Source organism: Seriola aureovittata, chromosome 19 (assembly GCF_021018895.1).
Source record: "Seriola aureovittata isolate HTS-2021-v1 ecotype China chromosome 19, ASM2101889v1, whole genome shotgun sequence".
In the NCBI taxonomy this organism is placed as follows: Eukaryota; Metazoa; Chordata; class Actinopteri; order Carangiformes; family Carangidae; genus Seriola; species Seriola aureovittata.
In genome coordinates this window covers 4,603,741-4,626,239 of record NC_079382.1, presented here as the reverse complement: position 1 = coordinate 4,626,239, position 22,499 = coordinate 4,603,741, and the positions used below count along the sequence as shown (strand labels likewise).

The following is a 22,499-nucleotide window of genomic DNA, read 5'->3' as shown; positions in this document are numbered from 1 at the left end:
GAATAACATTACCATAGCGCCCTCTGGTGTACAAAAGACCTTCCCACAGCTGTCTAAAGTTGGATGTTTTTGTAGGTCACCACAGCTATCTTGTATTAATTCAATAAATACAAACAGGTGACAAATTAAAGGAGAAACCAACATAAGGTGTCTCGTTTCCAATGACTCTACAAGTCTGTGAACTCTACCGGAGGGATGAACACCACTCTTCCTCTTTCCTTTAATTTGCCACCCATCTGTGTACGTATGTGTGTGTGTGTGTGTGTGTGTGTGTGTGTGTGTGTGTGTGTGTGTGTGTGTGTGTGTGTGTGTGTGTGTGTGATGTACATATATATTTCACCCATTTACTACTTTCTCAGTCACAAGAATGATCACACATCATGGCCCACGAGGTCGTTTAAAGCTGTTTGTTCCCTGTTATTTTGGGATTTCATTCATATAATCATGTTTATCCACCCTCCCCTGTCGATTAATTGGTTGATCAAAATATTTATTGTTAGTCCTATCTAATCATGTCTGATCCTATTTGGTTAAGTCTACGCTGCTGGGATTAAACCCTCTTGTGTCTGCGCTGATTGGCCTGTCATTAGCTGTGTGAAATGCAATTAGACTGTCCTGTACTTTGTCTACATGTGGAGGCCATTGAGCAATAATTGTGTTGTCCTTGCACAGGTCTAGCGCTTTCCCTTTCTGACAGACTGATCAATGATTATTGGCAGGCAGCCTCGATGGATTTGATCCAGACTCTCTCTGTATCTTTGACGTTTACAGGCCAGCACAAAAAAAAGAAAGAAAAAAAGGCTTATACGGGCCATTAAGGTGCAAAGTAGAGCGGCTCATTCCCCCAAATATTTGATGTTAAGCTAAAGCAGGCAATAGTAGATCAGGAAGTCGCTGACAATACAGCCATGTGCATAATGAGGAATTTACAGTGGCCACCAACACAAGTTCAATATTGACTTTCTGGAGCAGGCAGAAGCTCCGCCTCGTTCCCAGGGAGACGTCTGTAATGAGATGCTGTGATATGATGTGCAAACCTCATGGAAAACACAGCAACAACACACCAGCTCTTCTTCCTCGGGAATATTTGTCTCCTTTAAGCATTTGAAGTTGGTCTCTATACAAACAGCAGTTTTTCCAAGCAAAGGGGATTTCATGTTTCACAAATGGAAGGGAATGACCCATAAATTGGACGGCTTTTGAATGCAAATGTCTTGGATGTTAATTAACACCTGTGTTGTTGATTGTGGGAGCGCTTGTTGGCCTTTGATTGAAAAGAAATGGCACCTAGGAGCATCAGATGTGGCTTTGAACTAGGCATCTTGGCTTTGATTGGCAATGGGAGGGAAGAAAGACTGAGAAATATCACACAAAAGGCATCTTAATTTCCCGAATTAGGGGTTGTAATGTGAGGGAAGGAGGACAGCACAGGCCTATGTATTTCAGGATCTGGAGAACAGGCCTCTGGCTGGACTGGACAATAGATGTGCTTTGAATTTACATGTCTGCACTGATGGTTCTGACATCAGACAAGCTGATAGACCGGTGTGGATGTTGGGGTTAGCGTTACCTTTGAAGACGAGTCTGAGTTGAGGAGTTGATGCAGCTGGAATGATCTTTTTTAAAAAAAGGGGTTCCATTTGTCAAACTTGGAAAAACTGAATTCTGGTTCTCACGAGTGTGAGAATGTAGCATTATTTATTAATGATAAATGTTTACTTGTTTTATTTACTATGTTATATATATTAGATATAAGAGCCATTTTTTAACATCTTGCTGGAGACAAAAGATGAAAATAAGGCTAACTCATTTACAGTATTTTCTCAGTTTGTTAGTGTTTAATTAATGAGTACTGTCTCCATCATATCAACTAATTAAAACAAAAAATGAATAAAATTAATTATAGTATATTATGATTTAATTTTCCATCAATAATTTGTAAGAATAGATTAAACATTTGAAAATATGCAATGCAAAATATAATAACCATAAATTAAAAATGTAAAAAAAATAAAAAAAATAAAAGAATTACATATAAGATGAATGATTATGCTTCATATTCACAAAAGAGTCTTGAAATTTCCTTGTGCCGTTGCAAATGTATTAATTTAGTGAATAATTCATATATAGTTGCAAAAAACATGGAAAAGGAATAATTTGTAGATGCAACAAAACAGTAATTAAACATGTTTAAAGGTAAAGAAACAGCATGATATATTCAAAAATATAATAAAGTAATGAAGTGTCTTAACTTACATGTGTACACATAACTACCTTGGCACACATATAACTAGATCATTTGAATATATTTGTGTCGTAGTGAGAAATATTTCAGTATTACATTCTGTGATGTTGTACTGTACAAAGACTGTGTGACGGTGTGGTCTCAGGTCTCCAGCACTAATTAATAATTTGTCCTGTTTGTGAGCTGCAGGCAGTGGCTGGAGCGAGCAGGTCTGGCAGTCATCTGTCATTTGCTCTTCCTGTGTGTCCCTTCAGTCTGTCTGACATCTCTAAGCAAACACAGGCCAATACACAACCACAGGCAGGGCCTTCTGTGCAGCCAGTGAGAGCACCCCTCTTCTAATGTTTGTGTGACAAAAAAGGCAAGGCAAATCCTCGCAATGGAATCAGATAATCACCAACCTGTGAAGAGCCTGCCCCAATCCACATCCACGCCAGCCCCCCCGGCCCTCGGATTAACTGTCTGTTTGGCTAATAATTTTAATCTGCTGGAGAGGGCCAAGAATGGGTGACAGGGTCTCGGAATAAACATCTAATCCTCTGCTCTCTCTCCCCCCCCCATCTAGGCTCTGCGCCACTTCCTCTTCGACCCCCTGTTCATACACTTGTACCACAGTGAACAGACTGGATGGATGGCGCGCTGGTTTTAGTGCTGATCCTCTACCTTTGCTGGACAAGACTGTTCTCCAGCCACTGGGCAGAAATAAGCCCGCTGTGTGACAGACTGTTGCCAGACTGCCCCGGCCTGACATCGTCCAGAGGAATGTACACATCAGAGTGTGGGGTGTGTGTAGACAAGGGTGCTACTGAGGAGAAGGGCACTTCAGGTTCACAGGGTCAAGAGATGTCTGTCTGGGGCACATGTGTAGCGGCAGAGAACACGATCGGAACCGACTGAGGAGGAAAATATTCTAATTCTAGAGAAATAAAAGTGTCAAGACAAACGAGAGACTGTGATTTATTCAATTAAATGAAATAAAGACTAATTTGACTGCTCCTAAATCACATCAGTGTCATCACTTTTCAGTTACTGTCTGATTTATTGGAGAACAGGGTTGGACAAATGTGGGTTTTTGAAATGGTGATATGAAATATTTAAAATCTGACACTTCTCCTGTCAAAAAAATCCAACTATTTACTGTTTTCCCCCCAAATGTTATTATTTTTTGCGCAGAAAAGCCTCTGAAAAAGGATTTCAACCATCATGACACCTATTTTAGCTTTGATATATAACAAGTCTATAAATACATAAAATGCATCAAGAAAACCCTGATTTGATTGTCTGATTTTTCCCAGATCAACATGAATCTAAATCATCTGATTTATTTACACCATTAAGAAGCAGATTTCTGATGCTCACTGGCATCAAATGGAACACAGGCCACCGACATCAAGCATAGTTTTAGTGGAACTATGGTGAAATTACACCTCCACAATACGGATGGCACTCGAGTCTAATTGTTGCTGTTTGAAGTATGGCCACTTAGATATCCTGTTTAGGATGGGGCTGTATTGTCGCACCTTTGTTCTGATAAGGGTCCCTGCCCCCATCGACAAAGTGCGAACGACTGGGAGGGCCGCTGCAATATAAGGGGCCGGGGAGGTTTCCGTGGGACACTGTCTATCTCGGGGTGACTTGTGCTACTGTGTTTTTTTTTACTCATGGATTTCCTCCGCGCTTGTGTCCTGTGCACCGCTCTCCTGGGTGTCGCCAAGGCTTTTACGCATCAGGATATGAAGGACGCGCTGCTGAAGAACCTGGGCTTGGATGAAGTTCCCAGAATCCATAAGAGGGATTTGGAAAACCTGGTGGTTCCGGCGCATATTAGAAATAAGTACTTGTCCATGCTGAAGATGCACCATAGCAGGAGAAGGAGATCTCTGCCGAGCCTGGCGGGCATCCTGAGGGGGATCCCTGGTAATGCAGGTAACCGACCTTTCACATTTTAAATAAATATAATATATAATTTGTATGAATTCATATGAACATAGCTCTGACATCGATAAGTTGAAGTACACAGTGCGTAATTGTGTGACAGCGCGTAAAAACAGCTTTACGCACCGGATTGCCTTCAGAAAATAGTAGTCGCCTAAAACACTTGAATTGTTCTGTGTTTTAGATATCTCCGGGGAGTATGTGTACTCTGACACCACTCGGTATCGCATGTTGTTCGACATGGAGGCGAGGATCCCGGATAACAGCGAGGTGACCATGGCGGAGCTGAAGCTCTACCAGCGGGCCAACTACCACAAGCGCTTCGCGGTGGAGAGGAAGAACCACCGGCCCGTCAGCAACGCCCGGGTCAGCATCTACTGGGTGGAGGTGCTGCCCAACGGATCCAACCGGACATCGCTGGTAGACTCAAGGTGAAGGATCATTTCCTCCCACACAGTTTAGAGGCGACATCACCGTGGCCACTGTGGGTTATCTTAACCATAATTCAATTGTATTCCTCTTTAATTAATCGTCCTTATCTCTCGTGTTCACAGGTTGATCCCCATTCACGAGACCGGCTGGAAGAGCTTTGATGTGACCCAGGCGGTGCACTATTGGTCCAAGACGCAGCAGAAGACACCTATGCACCTGGAGGTGTGGATCGAGGGCGAGAGACCTGGCAGCTACGCGGCAGAGATGGCCAAGAGTGTCCACTTTACCACCCAGGAGCAGACGGACAACACCTTGGGAAAGCCCGAGCTCATCCTCTACACACTCAACCTCGAAGAGTACGGGTAAGGGCGCGAGCTTTTGATATACAGGATATTGTATCAGTGTGATAATTAGCCCAGATCCTCTTTTTTGTTTTTACCTGTCACCATTTGCATTCATTAGTAGAGTTGTAGCAGTGTGGCACAGGAGCGTTAGTTTACTCATCCTAATGGTTTGTCCGAAAAGCATATGCACTTTGAAATTGTATAAATGTTTCATAGTCTTGATCCTATGTGAAGTTTGAAGTTATTGTTTCTGAATAGAAGCCAATTTATGTAGATTTCACAAACTAAAACAAAACTGATATTAGAATTTGATAGTTGTTTGTCAGGCAGGGGCGTAGCTTAGAGATTCTTGGTCCCCTTGATCAACCTTCACGGCCCCCCCCCCCCCCCCCCCCCCCCCCTCTTAAAAACAGTTATCTTCCTGGAACATGTCATCTAACTTCCCTCATCTTTTCCTCCTCAGTTCTCGTGGCGACTGCGACATCAACCAAAACAAAGACACCTGCTGCAGGGAACAGTACTTCATCAACTTCCGTGCGCTCACCTGGACGCAGTACTGGATCATCGAGCCGGCGGGTTACCAGGCCTTCAGGTGCACCGGAGGCTGCAAGCAGCCCAAGCGCAACTACGGCTACGGCGAGCGGAGGTGCACGGTGTCCGAGAGCGCCCCATTACCCATCATGTACCTGGTGAAGAAGGGCGACTACACCGAGATAGAAGTGGCTGAGTTCCCTAATATGATCGTAGAAAGGTGCGCGTGCACGATGGACAATTTGTCCATAGTATGAAGTCATGGAAAACAGCTGCAGTAATCCTATAATCACCAGGTCTTGTAGGAAACTGTAGTGCTTTTTCATGGGGGTGTTGATATATTTAATGGTTTTAAGCAACACGTCTAGTACTTTCTATTTAAATGGACATGTATCAGGAGTGTCACAGACAACAGGCAGTTCTGCTGCCAGCAAACTCCACCACCTTCCACAAGCACTTTTTTATATATTTTGTAAATTTTGATATCGATCTTTTTTATTTTGAATTTGTATGAGTTGTGTTGAATCTGCAGCATGCATCCAAATTCTGTCCAATGTGTTATATTTTCAAGCTGTACATAATATGAATGAGTTTATGTTTGGAAAAATAAAATATTTTGTTTCACTTAAAGTTTCCTGGTCTCCCTCTTCCCTGCCGTCCGTCTGGCCCCATTCACATTCATGATCACGTTCACATGCAGTTTACATCCAGCTGCCTGCCTCCTCTTTCACCTCTTTATTTACACTTATAGGAAACTGTGGAGCAGAGTAAATAATTTGCCTAATGACTTATAACACTTGTTACACTGAGGCCACACTGTCATCGACAATGACGGTCAAACCCACTCGCAGGGCTTTATTTACGGTGGGAAGGAGCTACACGGCCACATACAGAGAAACATGAAGTCAATTCACATTAAGGCTCCTCATGTGTTTACATCAGGCTTAGACCGGGCCAAACGTTGCTAATCAGGGCCAATACCTAATGCACTGTTTGCTGTCTGAGTGGGGGGTCTTGTCATTCACTAATATGCTGCTGATGGAGGTAAACATGCGGCAGAGCCAGAGACGAGCAGCTGTCTGTCTGGGAGGGAAGTGGATTCCCATCATACACCTCCAGCAGCACCAGGAGGCCTGAGAATAGAGGAAACACAGGTGGTGCTGTAAGGAAGCATGAATGTCAAAAAGGGTCATGCATACTGCTCAATTACTTCACCCATACTGTGCCTTTAAGAAGTATTCACCCCCTACCCCTAAGTTTTCAACATTAAATCAAATAGGAGATTTTTACTCAAGAGGTTCCTGTAGTAAATACACCTGCATCTGGAAGGTTCAGCTGTTAGTGAGTGAATACTGTGGCTAAACCCTCCACCATGAACACAGAGGAACTTACAAGCGACTCTGCAACAAGGTGATTGATTAGCGAACGTCAGGGGCTGATCACGGATACATGAACATTTCCTCAGAGTGCCGCTGGATCAATGTAGAGCAGCTGTCCGGCAAAACTGAGTGACCGTGCAAAGGAGACTAGCGAGGGAGGCCTCCAGTTGTGCGGATGCAACAACAGCTGGCCAGATGTGTCACCAGCCGCAGCTTTATGCGAGAGCGGCAGCCCTTTACTGGCAGCTCTATGAGGCTTGTACAGCAGAGTTTTGAGTTAGCTAACACATTCGCACAGACAATGTTAGCATGTGGATGTTTAACGGGTAGTTTATAGCAGTGGTTCTCAAAGTGCAGTCCAGGGACCCCCGGGGGTCCTTTAGGGAGTTCCTTGGGGTCCCCAGCAAAAAAGGGAATTATTTATTTTCAATACAATTCCATCCATAAGTAAAACAATCACAGAATATACGACTATTTTGGTCAAGGGCTTCAAATTCTTTCTGTTACTAAAAATCTAAAAGCAAAAGCCTCGATTATTACATAATAAAAAATAAATACATAAAATAATAATTTTTAAAAAATCAATGTGGATCTGTGGTCTAATTTGTGTCAGTTTAGGGGTCGTGATGTGAAAAGTTTTGTGAACCACTGGTTTGTTGCGTTTACAGCTCGGTTGTATGTTGTTTACAGGTTAGATTGACAAGGAATTCACAAATGCACTCAGTAGTTGTTGGGATGTTTCGGTCAGTACAGTAACCATCCCTACAGCCACAGCACTAGCATGGCTGAAAAACACACCATCCCCCACTGTGAAGCGTGGTGGTGGTGGTGGTGGTGGTGGTGGTGGCTGCATCATGCCGAGGTGGAGCCAAACACAGGGAAATCCTGGAGGAAAACTTGATGCAGACACCTGTAATTTATGAGGATTGCTTTCAAGCAGGACAATGAGCTCGATCATTAAGCAGAAGCTACACAGTGAACTCACCATCCACATGCAGCCCGACAGAGCCTGGGAAAACATGGAGGTGTCTGAATGTGAATCCTAAACTCCAGGGGGGTAAATATTCATATTCATAATTATTTACATCAATTAGTAGAGATCAGTGTCAGAAAGCCAAATTAAATCTTTGATTCAACTTCATTAAGATAATACATCACTGTAACAAATCACAAAGCCATTGTATACCAGCTTCTTTAACTTTAATAGAGTTGAGACAAATTAAAAAAGAAAATACAATCCCCAAATTTTTAAACACAAATATCAAAAAACCATCAGATAGAAAAGACAACAAATCTTAAAAAGTCTCAAAGCTTTTGCACTGTTGGTTTAATAATAAAAGACCTGATATACAACCTGCAACATAAAGCGATAAAAATATAGAGTCTGTAGTATTATAGATTATACTGTAAACTCAAAGCTTGCATTCTGCTAGATTTATGTATCCAGTACAATAGAACAGGAGGGCACAAACTCTCCAGACGTTTAAATAGAATCGACAATTCATCACACAGCAGTACTCTGGCAAACTAACACTTTCTTAATCACAATACAGTTATTACTCAAAGTCAATTATTTCATGAACATTCGTGCATGGTTGAAATAGTGGTGTAGTATTTACATGTTTATTAAATATCAACAAGGGCAGTTACAAAAAAAAAAAAAAATGAAAAAAATGGACACACACCACCGAATTTAGTCTGATCTAGTGTAATCGTTTGTTTTCCAGCTCTGGTGTTGTTCCAGTGTTGAAACGTAAATTGGGCGTCCTCTGCCAGGACACGTTAAATGAGCTGTTTGAATGAGCTGCCATTATTGCTGGGCCACACAGTCACCACCATGGACTCTGGAGTGCTTTGAAATAATGTAATAATGCCTTTAAGTTGGAAACTAGTTAACTCTTTCACTTCTTTTTCATCCGTCTGAAAAAGGTCTTCACGAACTGTCGGTTGTGTGGATGTGTTGCGACACTGTGTAGCCCTTTAGGTTTGCTGGTGAAAATGAGCAACCCTCCATCTCTTTCCGAAACCACTTTTGTGCTGAACTAGCATCATCACCATCATCATCATCAATTTGTTCAAAATTTATATAGCTGTGTTGATCTAAAATCATTGAAATATACATGCATAAGAAAACTGTAAAATGCTATTCTGGTATTTAATGGGACCGATTGATGCTAGATATTTTTCAGAAGTCTACTGCACTAAAGGAACCATTGATAACCTAGGAACCACACTTCCTGAGAATCAAAGCGTAGTCAGTGCTCTAATTTTAATATAAATTAAAAATAAATGACTTAAAAAAGGCATAATGTAGGACTAAAAATGGCTTACTTATATCCTTAAAAATGGCTCGGCCAAAATACTTTTTTTTTTTCAAGACAATGCGCGTTAGAATAGATAAAAGACTGAAAATGACGTATCAAAGACAGGACACTTGGATGGAATACTTTACTAATGAGTTGTCAACTGGGGCTTGTAGCGGGGCTGATGTCCTTATTGTTTGAAGTAGCAAACGAGGCCATCGCCCATTCAAAGGTCTTTTACGCACCTTTGAACTGAATCAAAAGTCATAAGCCAGGAAGAATGTAAAAAAGCCAACGAGTTGTTTATTGTAGGTCTATGGAGTTTAGGTTACAGGTTTGGTAGTGGGAACAAAAGACAAAAACTTGCTGTAATTTCTCTGCTGCTTCAGTTTAACTGTTTGACAGTGGACTCTATTGACACGTACAGTCTAACAATATCATCAGTGGCCATGCTTCTTTGCTAAGAAGTCATGGTTCCTTTCAATCAATACCGTTTCTTAAACTTCTCATACAAGCTATGCAAAAAAAAAAAAAAAAAAACTAAAACAAATATTTACAATTTGTAATAAAAAAAGCAAAAAAAAAAAAAACCACAGCACAGATAAAATGCACAACCATGAAAAAAAAAAAAAAAAAAAAAAAAAAAAAAAAAATCTTACTTAACATCTGCCAGGCTGGCAAAATGTTTCTGGTTCCTGATATTACAAACAGATTTGTTTTAAAAGCACGTTATTTAAAAGTGGTGAAAAAAAGAATGAAATATACAACAAAAATAAAACAAAATGAACAGATGATTGAATAAGAGACTGAACCCACGTTGTACATGTGTATCTAGATATATATAAAGCTTCAATTACACTCCGGTTGCCTGGTCTCCCCTCTGATGTGGAATGTTGTTGCTCCATATCGCTTTAGTCTCGGTAGTAAGTTGGTGGGTTTTAGATTAATAAAAGTGGGTTCTAGGAAAAGAACAAATTAATTAAGAAAAAAAAAAAAAAAAAATCAAACAGCGGGGGTGGAGGGATGTTCCGTGGCAAGCGGTGGGTGTCTGTCGGCCACCAGTCCGTTAGAACAAGTGTTTTAGTAATATCCAGGCTGATACTGCTGGCTCCACGGCTTCTGGTTCCAGAACTGCACGGGGACACAACAGACACAAACTTCACTTTGAGTAGACGTTAATACCGACTATATTCTAAACCATGCTGCATACTGATAGTGTCAGGTCGGCCTTCAAGGCAACAACTGCTCATTTTTAAATTTGCAACATCATCAACATCTGGCTGTTTTGCTGCCTTTGTTGGGTCAGAGTTATTGCATGTTAATGTTCCATGACGGAACCACTTTGCCGTTGCTGCAGTTAAGCACGTTCTGAGGTTTCAGATCCAGAGTGGCCTGCTGGGTGTTTCCACAAGCTTTATAGTTACAAAATCAACCTACAGATCACAAAATAAAATAAACCTGGAGGATGTGAAAAAGGATAATTAACCTAAAAGTGCTTTGTTGTGCTTTGGGTGATTTTTACATGCTAAACTGCCAATACTGGTACTTGGTATTATTGGGGGTTAAACTTCAAACTTTATCACAATTAACACAAGCTCCTTCCCACTGTAAATAAAGATTCTATATCCATGCTATAAAGCCTCATGTGGGAAGTAGAGACAAATTATCAAATGCAGAAATACTGACCCCTTGCTGCCAGCTCTGGTTGAAGGCCTGGGCCTTGTCCATGCCGTTCCTGTTGCCAAAGTTTCCACTGTTCCTGTTGTTACCAAAGTTGCCATTCTTGTTGCCAAAGTTGCCACGGTTACCACCTCTCTGCTGGAACTGTAGAGAGAGAAGAAAATTACCATGTTGAACACGCATTAACTGATTAAAACTGTTCATGTGACTATGTACCCGTTTCTGTGGCGTACACGTGTCATTATCAAACCCACCTGGTTGGGATGTCCCCTGTTTCCACCACGGCTCATGTTGGCTCCACCTCCTCTGTTCATGTTCCCACCTCTGTTCATTGGGCCACCTCTGCTCATGGGTCCTCCTCTGGGTCCCATGTTACCCCTCATTGGCCCGCCCCTAGGGGATCCACCCAGACTGGGAATGGGGCCGCCACCTCTGTTGAAGTTTCCGCGGTTGGGGAATCCTCCTCTGAAGGCGGGGGGAGGCAGGAAGCCACGAGGTGGACGGTTGAAGCCACCACGAGGACCAGGAGCTGCAGACAGATGATGATGAATGTGTTTTTCAACTATTCAAAAATATGGTCTACTCAGTAAAGAAAACTCAAACATTTTATAATAAAATTCTATTATTTACATCAATAAATATCAATCTTACCTCCTCTAAAGCTGCCTCTGTTCTGGAAGCCTCCACGCCCACCGCCTCTCTGTCCAGGTCCACCGCCACGTCCAAACTGATTCTTGCCTCCCCGGCCGCCACCACGCAGTCCGCCGCCTCTTTTTGGTGTTGTGCTTCCCTGGTTGGGTTTCTTTTCAGCGGGCAGAGCGGTCTTGCTTTCCTCTTTGTATTGTTCCAGCAGCTTACCGGCCTCCTCCTTCTGCAGCTCAGCATAGACGATCTCACTGAAGCTCTCTCCCTCCTCAGGCAGAGAGTAGAAGCCTAGAACAAACAGGAACATGATTAGGGATGCAAGAAGAGAAAATGACTACAAGAGACCCAGTACAGGTCTGAACTGTATGTATATTATGTATGTACATATATACTTTATTCCTCAAGCATCTTTTTCACCTTTCATTTTGAGGACAGCATGCTCAGGCACTTCTTTGCCATCACTCTCGACCTTCTTCTGGACTCTCTCCTTGTAGTCGTCGTCAGAGGGGCAGACCACCACAGCCTTTCGCTGGAAGCCTGCGAACAGACACATCTTCCTCTTCTGGCCCGGGGCAGACAGATTAGTCTGGAAAAGTGGAGAAAGATGCTCAGTTATATTGTGATTTATGTTATTTCTGGCAAAGGCAGTGATCAGATTCATCACAAACCACTCACATGATCCAGGATGTAGTTTCTCTTCTTGCGGGCAGCGATCTCAATAAACTTTCCCAAGAAAAGAGGTGCACGCTGGGAAATGGCTGTCAGTTTTGTGATGTCCTTTGACTGGCGCTTCAGGCTGTTGATCTGTATTAAATGAAAGAGGATAAGATACATGACTTCTCTGTGGGACAGAAACTTAAGACATAGGCTGGCAAAGAGCCATTATCACCACTGACCATCATCTTGTCCACAATGGTGTCACTGCCCAGGATGTAGTATTTCCCAGGGTTCTCCTGGACATGGTTCTTCACCCATGTAGTCTTCCCTGAGCCTGGCAGCCCCACCATCACTATGATCTACAAAACAAAGTCAAGAGAATTAAAACTTCATCACTGAAACACTCTTTACCATATAGCTATTAAAAGAAATAACACAAATATATTTCAAATGCACTATATATCTTTATCTATACGTACCTCACAGTCTGCCTTGGTCTGTGGCCCCTTGAGGCCCCGGACACGGTCACTGACAGGGATCTGCTGCAGGAAGTCGTAGCCCTGGGGCTGAGGGAAATATGGAGTCTCCATCTGACCAAAGTTGAACTCCACAGCACAGTTGTGGCAGATGACGTGGGGGAAGAGGGCCTGGCCGTTCAGACTGTCCTTGCTGACCTGGAAAGCGACAACAGGTTCCCCACCGTTCTTGGAGAAGGACAACACCACCTCCTCGCCCTCAAAGTCCTGAGCAAAGAAAGCAAAATGGAAAGTTACTTTGTGTGATAAAAGTTATGAAAACTCCGCACTTGACCATTGCAAGAAAATGATGCAAATACTAGTAGCATATGATCAGTTATGTCTTACAATGAGGCAGCAGACGACATCGTTCTCCTCATAGGTTTCTCCAAAGTCCTCCGTCACGCAGTTGGTGGTCTTCTTGCTTTTCCCAGAGTAGGCGTAAGAATGCTCTTCCTCACCTGAACATTAATGGAAGAAAACATTAACTGACAAATACATTTTGTAACAGCAAACAGATGGCATCATATGAAGGAAGACACCAAGACTCAATAACTGGTGTGTGAATCATCCGTGTCAGTATTAGACCAGCCACCATTACTATGATGCAGTCAGAGCTGGAGCCATTTTATATTAACATGTGGCGCTGCTCACATACCACTAGAGGGAGCTCCTGGGACAGACAGCCTTTCATAGGAGGATCACAGCGGTCTGTTTTACTGCCATTATTTGGCTGACCTTCATGCATAAGCATACACCCAGTACAGGGTATTGCCTAAGTTTAAATAATTGTAGTTGCAGACATCCTATACACTCTGTCCAAAATCCTGCACAGTCTCTTAAGCTCTACAGTATTCAGCGTGTATGAAACTTAACAAAAAGCGCTGGATTAGACAGTGATGAGGCAAAGACGGTCAATGTTTAAATCCTTACAGATGTAAAAGCTCAAAAATGATCAACAACTGTATTAAGCACTTCTCTGATATGATGTGACCAAGGACAAACCAGTGTGCCAATGAATTCAACATTGCCATGGGTAATGGAAAGTTACTGTTGACCACTTCACTCCAGTGATACTGAAAGGAAAAGCCAGAAATACAATTTTCAGAGCTAGAGCAAGTATAGAGAAACTGACCCAGGAGCAGCGTGCCAGTAGCCAGAGACCAGCCAACCTGCACATCATGGATCTCCATGTTCTTGCTGGAAATGTGCTTCACAGGAATCTTCTCTGTAATCTGTTGACATGAAGCAAAAAACATCAATAAAATGCATATGGATTAATTTCATCAAGTCAAAGGTGTGTATACACTTTACCAATTTAAATGTAGTTTGTTAACAGTGTTCAGAGATGAATTGAGACCGGTGAGGTAGGGAAGGAAAAGCTCAATTCTTTCATGTGCAGAATGTGAGAATGTTCTTACTGTACCTTCATCTCAAAGCAGGCTTTGCCTTTGTCTACACCATAGGTTGCCTTGCCTCCGGACCACAGGTAAGCAAAACTCTCCATCGTGAGAGAGGAGGCGCTGAAACGGTCCCGAGACACCTTAAAGTGCAGGTCGCAATTGTCTAGAGCACAAAAAGAAAAAAGAAAGAAAAGTACACACTGAACTATTTGTATAAACGCAAATTAGTCTTTGACAAAATAAATTTAAAAAAAAATTAAAATAATTCTGCTTTGCCGAGAAAATGTGTACAGTTGGAACCCAGTTAACCTGGCCTGATTGGAAAACTTACAGGTATCCAGGCAGACTTTTGTGTCATCAAACTCCTCATCTTCTTCTTCCAGAGGTGGCACAGGAGACTTAAATGAGGCCCTGAAAAAAGACACCAACCAGTCAGTTAGAGGATTCACATGTCAGTGTGGCTGCATGGAACATTTAGATGCCTTGGGTAGAATTTCCTGAAAATATTGGGGGAGAGAAGTTGAAAGACAGACTAGGGGAAACAATACAAAATAGAAACAAGCGAGCCTCCAAACTTTTTTCTGTATTGTGGGCCGTGACAGACGACACTTACCTTGCAGTATCCTGCGAAATCTACAATGTGAGAGATACATAGAAAGAAAGCACCTCTGCACGTCCGACTGGTGAAAGTGATAAAAATCAAAACAGACCTCTCTCCTTTCAGGTCAGTGTGTTTATGGTCTGCAGGATTGCTGTGGGGTCAGTCAAAGTAATAGTGGGTGTAGTTATATTTAACTTCTCATGTTTGGAATTCCAAATGAAAAGGTCACAACTAGCTCACGCTGTTCTGTTCAACTATGTAACTATATAGTACAAGTTGTCACAATGCTTAAAATGAGCAGTCACAGCGTAGTGAGAACTACAGCAACTTACCAACTCTGTAGTTTGAGATTATGTACCTAAATCTCCTATGGGAAGTTTAAGAAACTAGAGAAAATGCTGTAAAGAAGGAACATTTCAATAACACTTAAGTATTGTTCCACCTGAAGCAATGATCTCAGTCCAGTAGAGTAATTATGTAGTAGGAAGAAACAATTTGGGGTTCATCATGTGCAGCAGTGTTAACATCTTCCCAAGTCCAGAGACACCTGTCATCATATTTGTTCTCAAACAACCTTGAGAGTTGTACAAATGACTGCTGCAGGGGAGATTTATGGTGGCTCTGGAAAACATACGGTCTGAGTTGGAGCATATGGTGAAAGCAGCCCACACATTGGCTGCTGCATGTGGCTGCCCAGGGGTCTGTCGTTTCATATAGGGTGGACTGCTACGGTTTTATTGGGGGGAAATTTCCTAACGAGAGAGTTACAAAAACTGGGCTTTCAAATAGAAATGAATGGACCCTTGCAAAAAAAAAAAAAAAAAACAAAAAAATAACAAAAAAAAAAAAAAAGAATTTAAAAAAACTTTCAGATATCAGATAGGAAGGAAAAAAAAAACCTGCTTTAAGAAGGAATACTATCACACTGTAATAATTTTGGCAGCCTGAACATTTGAAGAGTCCCAGACCTTTCCCAAAAATGTTAAAATGTCCCCAAAAAGTGATTCTATTTTCTGCCTGTTGATTCTTACATGTGTTAACAGCGCAATGAAAACAAAACACTGACCAAGAAGTAGGTACATGTATGCACACACATACACTCACAACACCCATGCACACCATGCATGATGTCACCTGCGCAGGGGTAGAAAGCAACCTTGCAAATAAACACATTCATACTTTCACACCATGATAAGACACACACACACAAGACATGATACATGAGACAGAAATAGCATTTTGACGTCATACAACCAGTGAAAAAAAAAACAAACAAACAAAAAAATCTAACAAAAAAATAAAACAAAAAAGAAAAAAGAGACCATTGCGAGGTAAAACGATGGACGGTCGATAGCGAACTCCTCCGTGGACGTTCCAAACACTCTTGTGTTGTGCTACATCCTTGTGTGCTACCTTGCAGCAGTGGACCCTTCCTCCCACACCTCTCAGCTACTCCTCCCCCACCCACCCACCATTCAAAAGTGCACATCTGCTACTGTCTTCTGGGTTCTCTTTGAGCAGTCTCGATTCACCTTGAGGACACAACTGGCTTTCCAAAACAGTAAGTGGCAGAAGGAACAGATGTGAAAAATTCACAGAGACTTGATAGATGCACTTCTGCTACAGAATGCAGTCCATTAAAGACACATTGTGAGTGGGCACTGTAAAGGGTAAATGGTAAGGCTCTTTAAGTACTCAGGGATGACCCTCAAAACATGTGTGTGAAAGTAAGGTTAATAAATAGTATAATACTTAAAAATGAGGGTTTTTCCTCTTGCTAGTTATATGTGCATTGGCACTTAAAGCCAATACAGTTCAACAAAGCTATGGATGGCGCTTCAGGGATGCTGAAGGCCATTTTTGCTCTGTCCCATCCTTACCAGCTGTATTTGTTCTCTTCAATAAATTCAAAGTAGCCCCTTCCATGTTCCTCCCGGCGTCTCTTAACACCCTTCTTATTCTTCTGATCAGCATTCGTGTCTTTGTCCGCATCCCCTTTGAAAATAGAACAAAGATATAGCATGAGGTGCTCCTTTTTGTGAGAGAGAGGTCGGACTGGCAGTGGGGTTCTGGCCCACAAAGCCCGTTCATTATTTACATTGTGTCGACCATAATCATCAATATTAAAAGATAACTAGGAGGTAACACCTCATGATTACACTTAGACAATACAATCATATTTCATATATTGTAACAGCTCTAATGACCAGATAGTATTTACAATATAAGCTGGTCCAAATGAACATTGTGAACAGTATTTGCTGGGGCTGGAAAAACAAGTCTCTGCAAAATAAAGGGACATTAACCCTGCAATAAAGGGCTTAGAATATACTGTTGTCAATCAGATTCATATAGAAGTATGTTTCATTAAGGAGGACAGGTCTACTGTTGTCTGGGACAAATGCATCATGCAAGGAAATGTGGAAACCTACTTAGACCTATAATGACCCCCCCTCCCTCATGTCTTAGCCTGAATTGCCTAAGTGGCTATTAACTGTAAATCTATATTTTCTGTGCTGATCCAACAAGATAACACTTTCTATTCAAACCAAGGACAAACTATCCACGTGCTAGCTAGACCAGCAGTTCAGCGCCTGCCCCGTCTTCCGCACAGCTTTGGGTTAGCTAGTTCAAGTGGTCCCGGCCCCTTTGGAGTCAAACACATTGGGACTCGTATATAATATGCCACAGTCATCCCGTGATGAGAAATTTAGTCCCAACGAATTCAAAAATTTTTAATTTCAATTTCTTTTAGAAAAGCCAAACTGTCCTTCGAGTTTAGGATAATTAACAACGCACTACTAGAGCCTGTACATGCTTTAATCAGTGCAGTAGTGTTTTCAAACATTTTATGCCATCATCATATGCTATGCCATTTTTGTGGATTTTGAAGTTAGTGATTTTCGTTGTTCACCACCACCCTATCACCCACTTTCGTATCCAAACTTCAACATGGGAACCATTGAACTAGCTAAACGGACCAGCGAGTTAGCACTGCACCACAGACACAAAGAAAATGACGTTAGCTGGCAAGCTAACACGCTAGCCAAAGCGAAACGAAAAGCCAAACTAAGCTAAATTGTTAGCTTATTCCCCGCTCATTCACTTAGTAACTGTAGCTGACGGTATTCTTAAGATAATGCTAACGTGTTTGTGGACTGCACTATCGACATTTAATGTTGCAAAACTGTTACTGTTAGCTAACCATAGGTGAGCGATGCTATCGTTAGCTGACCAGCTAACTGTTTCAGTTTGTGGCTAACGCTGGCTAGCCTAGTGAGGTCACGCTATCTAGCTTAACATGGACGCTCTGTTCTGTTGTATGGTAACGCATTCAAATTTAGTCACTCCCAACCGACTCCCTCCCGCGGTAGCATTAACGCTAACGTTATAGCAGAAAACCGACAGCCAGCCACAGTCCATCCAGCCAATCACATTTTCATAACCAATTCGGTCGACTCACCCTCTGCAACCTGGTCCCCGGGCTCACCATCCTCTGCTTCTATTTTCTCCATGTCGTCCACATCTCCCTTGAGCATGGGATCCATCTCGTCGTCTTCTTCCCCTTCCCCGTCCCCTTCCTCTTCCCCTTCACCCATTTCTTCGTCCTCGGCAACGCCATCGCCATCGCCGTCGCCCCCATTCTCTGGCTCTGGCTCTGGCTCTTCTTCTTCCTCCTCCTCCTCCTCCTCGTTGGCCTCCATGCTTTCTTCTATCGGGCCATCGCCCTCTTCTTCTTCTCCCATACCCTCTTGGTCGGCTGCCTGGCTGAAACCCTCGTCTGCAGCGGCTTCTTGGTCGAGCGGAGAGTCTCCGGCAAGGGCCTCCTCGTCCAGCGCGGCCTGCAGGCGGTCCATCAGCTCGGCCTTCAGCCCCTTGTCCGAAAGATTACGCTTTTTCAGCTCGTCCTTCAGCTCGTTGACTTTCAGCTTTTTGACGTTGATTGAGCTCATTGTGAATGTTTGACGGCAAAACGTATCAACTAAAATTAACGAACACGACGATAAATAAATTACTAGACGCTCTTTGTTAACGGATGTGGCTCAATACTGCGCCAAATGGCACCCGTTGTCCGACCAATGTTTCACCGGCAAAAGAGCTGTGCGAAGTCTGTGGTGTGGGGGAGGAAGATGACGTCGTCTACCGTAATTACCCAGAGAGCAGCGCAGCGCGGCTATATAGAGCGTCGACCATCTGTCGCTGTTGTGATATCAAAACAACCGCCAAGAAAGCATTGTTGTGGAAAATGTGGGACATTATATGGAGGAAAACAGCCTGCACAAAGAACAACCAGTATACTACTTAGCTTACATTTATATACAAAATTAATACACGTATTTGTAAGAAGTATACATAGCATGATACATTCATGAGGGAATTGTTATAGTTGGGATTTAAAATTGTTAAGTGCCCTGCTTTTAGCAAGGAGGATAATAAGATATAGAATACCGTAATGTATAATACATTTTGTAAAAGTAATATTCTCTCTCTGATTAAAAAACAGCGTTATCATATAGTTTATATCCAACTTTCCCACCAGCTAGTTATTTTAACATAAAATCTACTGTTAATTAAAGCAGCCTAGCTATCTTCCTATGTACTAGGCCAATAAAGTAAAGGAGGTGCAGTTAAAAATAGGATATAACTTACCTAATCTTTTCCATGTAACAAATTCATAGGGAAATATGCATCTAATTCTCTTTTACAATTCTTTTAAACAGTTGTTAAAACATGGCTATATTTCTTTGATCTTGTTTTGTTGCTTTAGCAAAAAAAAAATTCTGAATAACCTACATAGCCTATGGTTTCGTTTTTATCTTATCATACTGAGAACAGCAAATGACTAGGCTTCTTTGTCTGCTGCAGGGAAATGCCATATTCATAACTCTAGAACAACAAATGCTGTCAATTTTCAGACTGTTTTCAGTTGAGGTGGAAACATTTTTTATGCATCCCTAAATAACCTCTGTAACCAAAAGGCAATGAAAGCTCTCAGGGTTTTGGAAAACACAGTGAAACACAGTTGATGTTTTATCAACAATTTTTTTTTTAACAGGCTAATTAAATTAAAGGGGTACTTCACTGACTTTATTCATGACAGTTTGAACCCTACTCAGTTTAGTTGTGTAATGTCTTCTCTGAGAAAACAACCCTGATGATGTCATCAGATGTAGAAATGCGGGCTCCAGGGGTTTTTAGAGTTTGCCTCGTAGTATAAGACTAAACCGGACTCTCTTGACCTCTGCTGCATCAATTTTGATCATTCTGTTTTTAATCTATCTCTCCTGAATAACCCAATGTCATGGGAGTGCAATACTAAATTGCTGGAGTAGCCCTTTAATCTATTTTTTAATGCAGCCTCTGCCTATAATGTTATAATTTATACATCTGACATTCCCCTGTTCTGCATAGTTAAAACAATATATTGGGGAAAAAACTCTCCTTGATAAAATTTATACTACAATTTTCTCTTAACTATCACTGTCAATCTGACCCCTATGGTGCTACAATAACAAAAGTCTTCAGAAGTCACATAGGGAATATATTGATATCTTGATATAATTGCTTAGGAACATCAAAGTGATTTCTGATCATTCTGTTGCAAGAATGTTGAAATAAATATTACATATGAGGAGCTGTTATAGGAGAGAGATTATTTTAGGATTATGTTTTAAAAGGAAAGAAATATCCAGTGAAATTCCGCCTGATCACTTTGACTGTTTGATTCTGAAGACTTGCTCCCTACCGCCTCCCTGAGGAGGTCACAATAAATAGGCATGTAAAATCATGAAGTGTCCTCCAGTGCGCTCCCTCCTTCTCCACTGTGCCACAGTCATCACTCCACCTCTGAGTCAGTGTCTCCTGCCTCTTAGTTTGTCATATTTTTTCATTTAACTCTACCATGAGTGAAATATTTCTGCTTTACATCCATGGAACGTTGGCTAAATTAAATAAAAGTGCGCCCAACCTTTGTTCGGATATCTTTTTAAATATTAACAAGTTGTCATGTCATCTCTGACTGGAAGAGGAGAGAGATTTCCTGCCTCGGTCACAGAAGCTCACTGGGTAAGTCAGATTTATTCCTTCTGAGCGCAGTTTGTTCACATTTGTAAAAGGCTGCATGGTCTGTGAGACTTTCCTGGAAGGATAATATTGTTGCTGTGCTAGGAAAAAACATTTGGGTGTGGTTACAGTTGTTCATGTCGATTGATATCTAATTTTCCACAGCCAAAGCCCACATACATCCTTCTTCTAATGATTTATTTCTCAGAGCTCAGAAGTGCCGCCTCACTGTGAGCCCGCCGGCTTTTCTCCAAGTATTAAAGGGAGAGACTGCCAAGCCAAAGAGCGCCCGACTCCTGAGGGTGCCGGAGGGTCCAGGGGCGACCCACTTCGGAATATGTGCCAGAGAGCAGACGCTGTCCCCTCCTACAGGTCCCTCCCTGGGTCCGTTGGAGACCGCATCAGGAGTAATATGTTTGGGACAATATGTAGAGGCTCTACGTCGGTGAATCCAGGCTCTGGGAGGTCTGATAGGAAAGTTGCGTGTTGTGAGAAGTGCTCAGCAACCCTTGTTGCTCTGAAGAAACAAGCTCTGAGTCTGGCTGTTCACCACCACTTCTCCTGCAAGGTCAGTAACCGCCATGCTTTGATGGAGCTGGATGTGCTGGAGCAATAATGCACTTAAGCTCAGTTTTCTCTCTCTCAGGCTGACACCAACTGTTGTGAGGAAAATGTTTTAATGGTGTTTGGGCTCAAGAGTTGGCATGGACAAGATACAATTAAACAAACACATCTCAGGTTTTTCAGCAGGTGGTGGTATAGGGTAATAGTTGAAAAAATAATATAAAAACACACTAAATACAATAATAAATACAATATAAGTAATATACATACTGCATATTCTTGAACTAGACTTGTAATTATGATCATTATTTTTATTTAATGACAAAAAACAGATTCATAAAAATCTGTTTATTTTTTGCATTAGCGTTTTGCCACATGTTCAACAAATATGAATTGATATAAGCATTTTGGACATGCAGCAATATAAAATTTAAAACAATATATATCAATTGGTCGAGCAACAGAAAATGATTCAGGGGCAGTTTTTATCAGATATTTATTTTGTGCAAAAATGTGAATATTTGCTGGTTTTTATTGCAAACTGAAAATCTTGAATATATAAACTTAATGAAAATTTTGAATGATTTTTTTTATTATTTTATGACGTTTTACAAACTAAAAAAATTCATCAATAAAAATGTATCAATATGAAATTAGTCATTAGTTGCAACCCTTATATCATCAGATGAGTAGACTTTGTAAAAATGCACCTCCATATTTTCTGACAATGTTTAGACAATAAGATAGCATATTAATGTTCATGTGGGACTATCACGTTTTAAGGTGCCGCCTGTGAGTGGTATGCACACCCATATGTTTCTGCGTCCATCTGTATATTTGTCACCACGAACATCCATCAAACACACTCCAATCGACAAAGTAAACCAGTGCCATTCCTGCGTGAGTGGTTTCAAATGGGCATGAATATTTCATCTCCGCAGTCCCGTCCATAGAGGGAACACTATTTATTTTTGTCCTCCTGAGTGGGATGGGGGCACAGTCCGCCCTCGTGTTTTTAGACAGAGAACACAGCGAGATGGTATCTTGTGGCCACAGAGATGGTCAGTAGAAATCTGATAAGCCGGTATAAGCTACTTTCAGGTTTATTGATCCAAGCATGATTTCTCAAAAGCATCACGGCTCTGTAACGTCATCTTTCATAAGGGCTTGCAATCTGGCTAAGATGGAAAGCCCAGTCTCCC

General features: G+C 41.8%; 3 protein-coding genes across 4 annotated transcripts in view; 2 read left to right on the top strand and 1 right to left on the bottom strand.

The window, feature by feature from the left end:
* The first annotated feature begins 3,906 nt into the window (after positions 1–3,906).
* lft1 (lefty1) lies at positions 3,907–5,931 on the top strand. The gene is made up of 4 exons (XM_056363316.1): positions 3,907–4,171; positions 4,365–4,611; positions 4,735–4,974; positions 5,420–5,931. Exons 1-4 carry the CDS (start codon positions 3,907–3,909, stop codon positions 5,742–5,744), a joined length of 1,077 nt encoding a protein of 358 aa, XP_056219291.1. The 3' UTR covers positions 5,745–5,931.
* Positions 5,932–8,044: 2,113 nt separating this feature from the next.
* Positions 8,045–18,781, bottom strand: hnrnpub (heterogeneous nuclear ribonucleoprotein Ub). Its single transcript, XM_056405612.1, has 14 exons — positions 18,134–18,781; positions 16,551–16,665; positions 14,401–14,480; positions 14,093–14,232; positions 13,802–13,901; positions 13,015–13,127; positions 12,631–12,894; positions 12,391–12,510; positions 12,170–12,298; positions 11,912–12,080; positions 11,501–11,782; positions 11,104–11,378; positions 10,856–10,993; positions 8,045–10,300 (listed from the first exon to the last, which is right to left on the bottom strand). The coding sequence occupies exons 1-14, from the start codon at positions 18,621–18,623 to the stop codon at positions 10,250–10,252; spliced, it is 2,466 nt and encodes an 821-aa protein (XP_056261587.1). The 5' UTR covers positions 18,624–18,781; the 3' UTR covers positions 8,045–10,249.
* Positions 18,782–20,174: 1,393 nt separating this feature from the next.
* Positions 20,175–22,499, top strand: part of kif26bb (kinesin family member 26Bb) — a 29,638-nt gene continuing 27,313 nt past the window's right edge. The window contains exons 1-2 of one of the 2 annotated variants that reach the window (XM_056363236.1): positions 20,175–20,736; positions 20,942–21,301. In XM_056363236.1, coding sequence (XP_056219211.1) covers positions 20,677–20,736; positions 20,942–21,301 — 420 coding nt within the window. In that variant the 5' untranslated portion in view covers positions 20,175–20,676. The remainder of the gene's footprint in view (positions 20,737–20,941; positions 21,302–22,499) is intronic. The other variant, XM_056363235.1, reaches the window with a different exon arrangement.

What these genes read in the sequence shown, in the direction of transcription:
- lft1 (XM_056363316.1), top strand. Translation starts at nt 3,907, where the DNA reads ATGGATTTCCTCCGCGCTTGTGTCCTGTGCACCGCTCTCCTGGGTGTC. An exon ending in ACATCGCTGGTAGACTCAAG is followed by an intron (nt 4,612 to 4,734) that starts GTGAAGGATCAT and finishes TCGTGTTCACAG; the next exon opens with GTTGATCCCCATTCACGAGA. An exon ending in CTCAACCTCGAAGAGTACGG is followed by an intron (nt 4,975 to 5,419) that starts GTAAGGGCGCGA and finishes TTTCCTCCTCAG; the next exon opens with TTCTCGTGGCGACTGCGACA.
- hnrnpub (XM_056405612.1), bottom strand. Translation starts at nt 18,623, where the DNA reads ATGAGCTCAATCAACGTCAAAAAGCTGAAAGTCAACGAGCTGAAGGAC. An exon ending in CCATTGTGGACAAGATGATG is followed by an intron (nt 12,299 to 12,390) that starts GTCAGTGGTGAT and finishes CATTTAATACAG; the next exon opens with ATCAACAGCCTGAAGCGCCA. An exon ending in GAAACTACATCCTGGATCAT is followed by an intron (nt 12,081 to 12,169) that starts GTGAGTGGTTTG and finishes CCACTTTTCCAG; the next exon opens with ACTAATCTGTCTGCCCCGGG.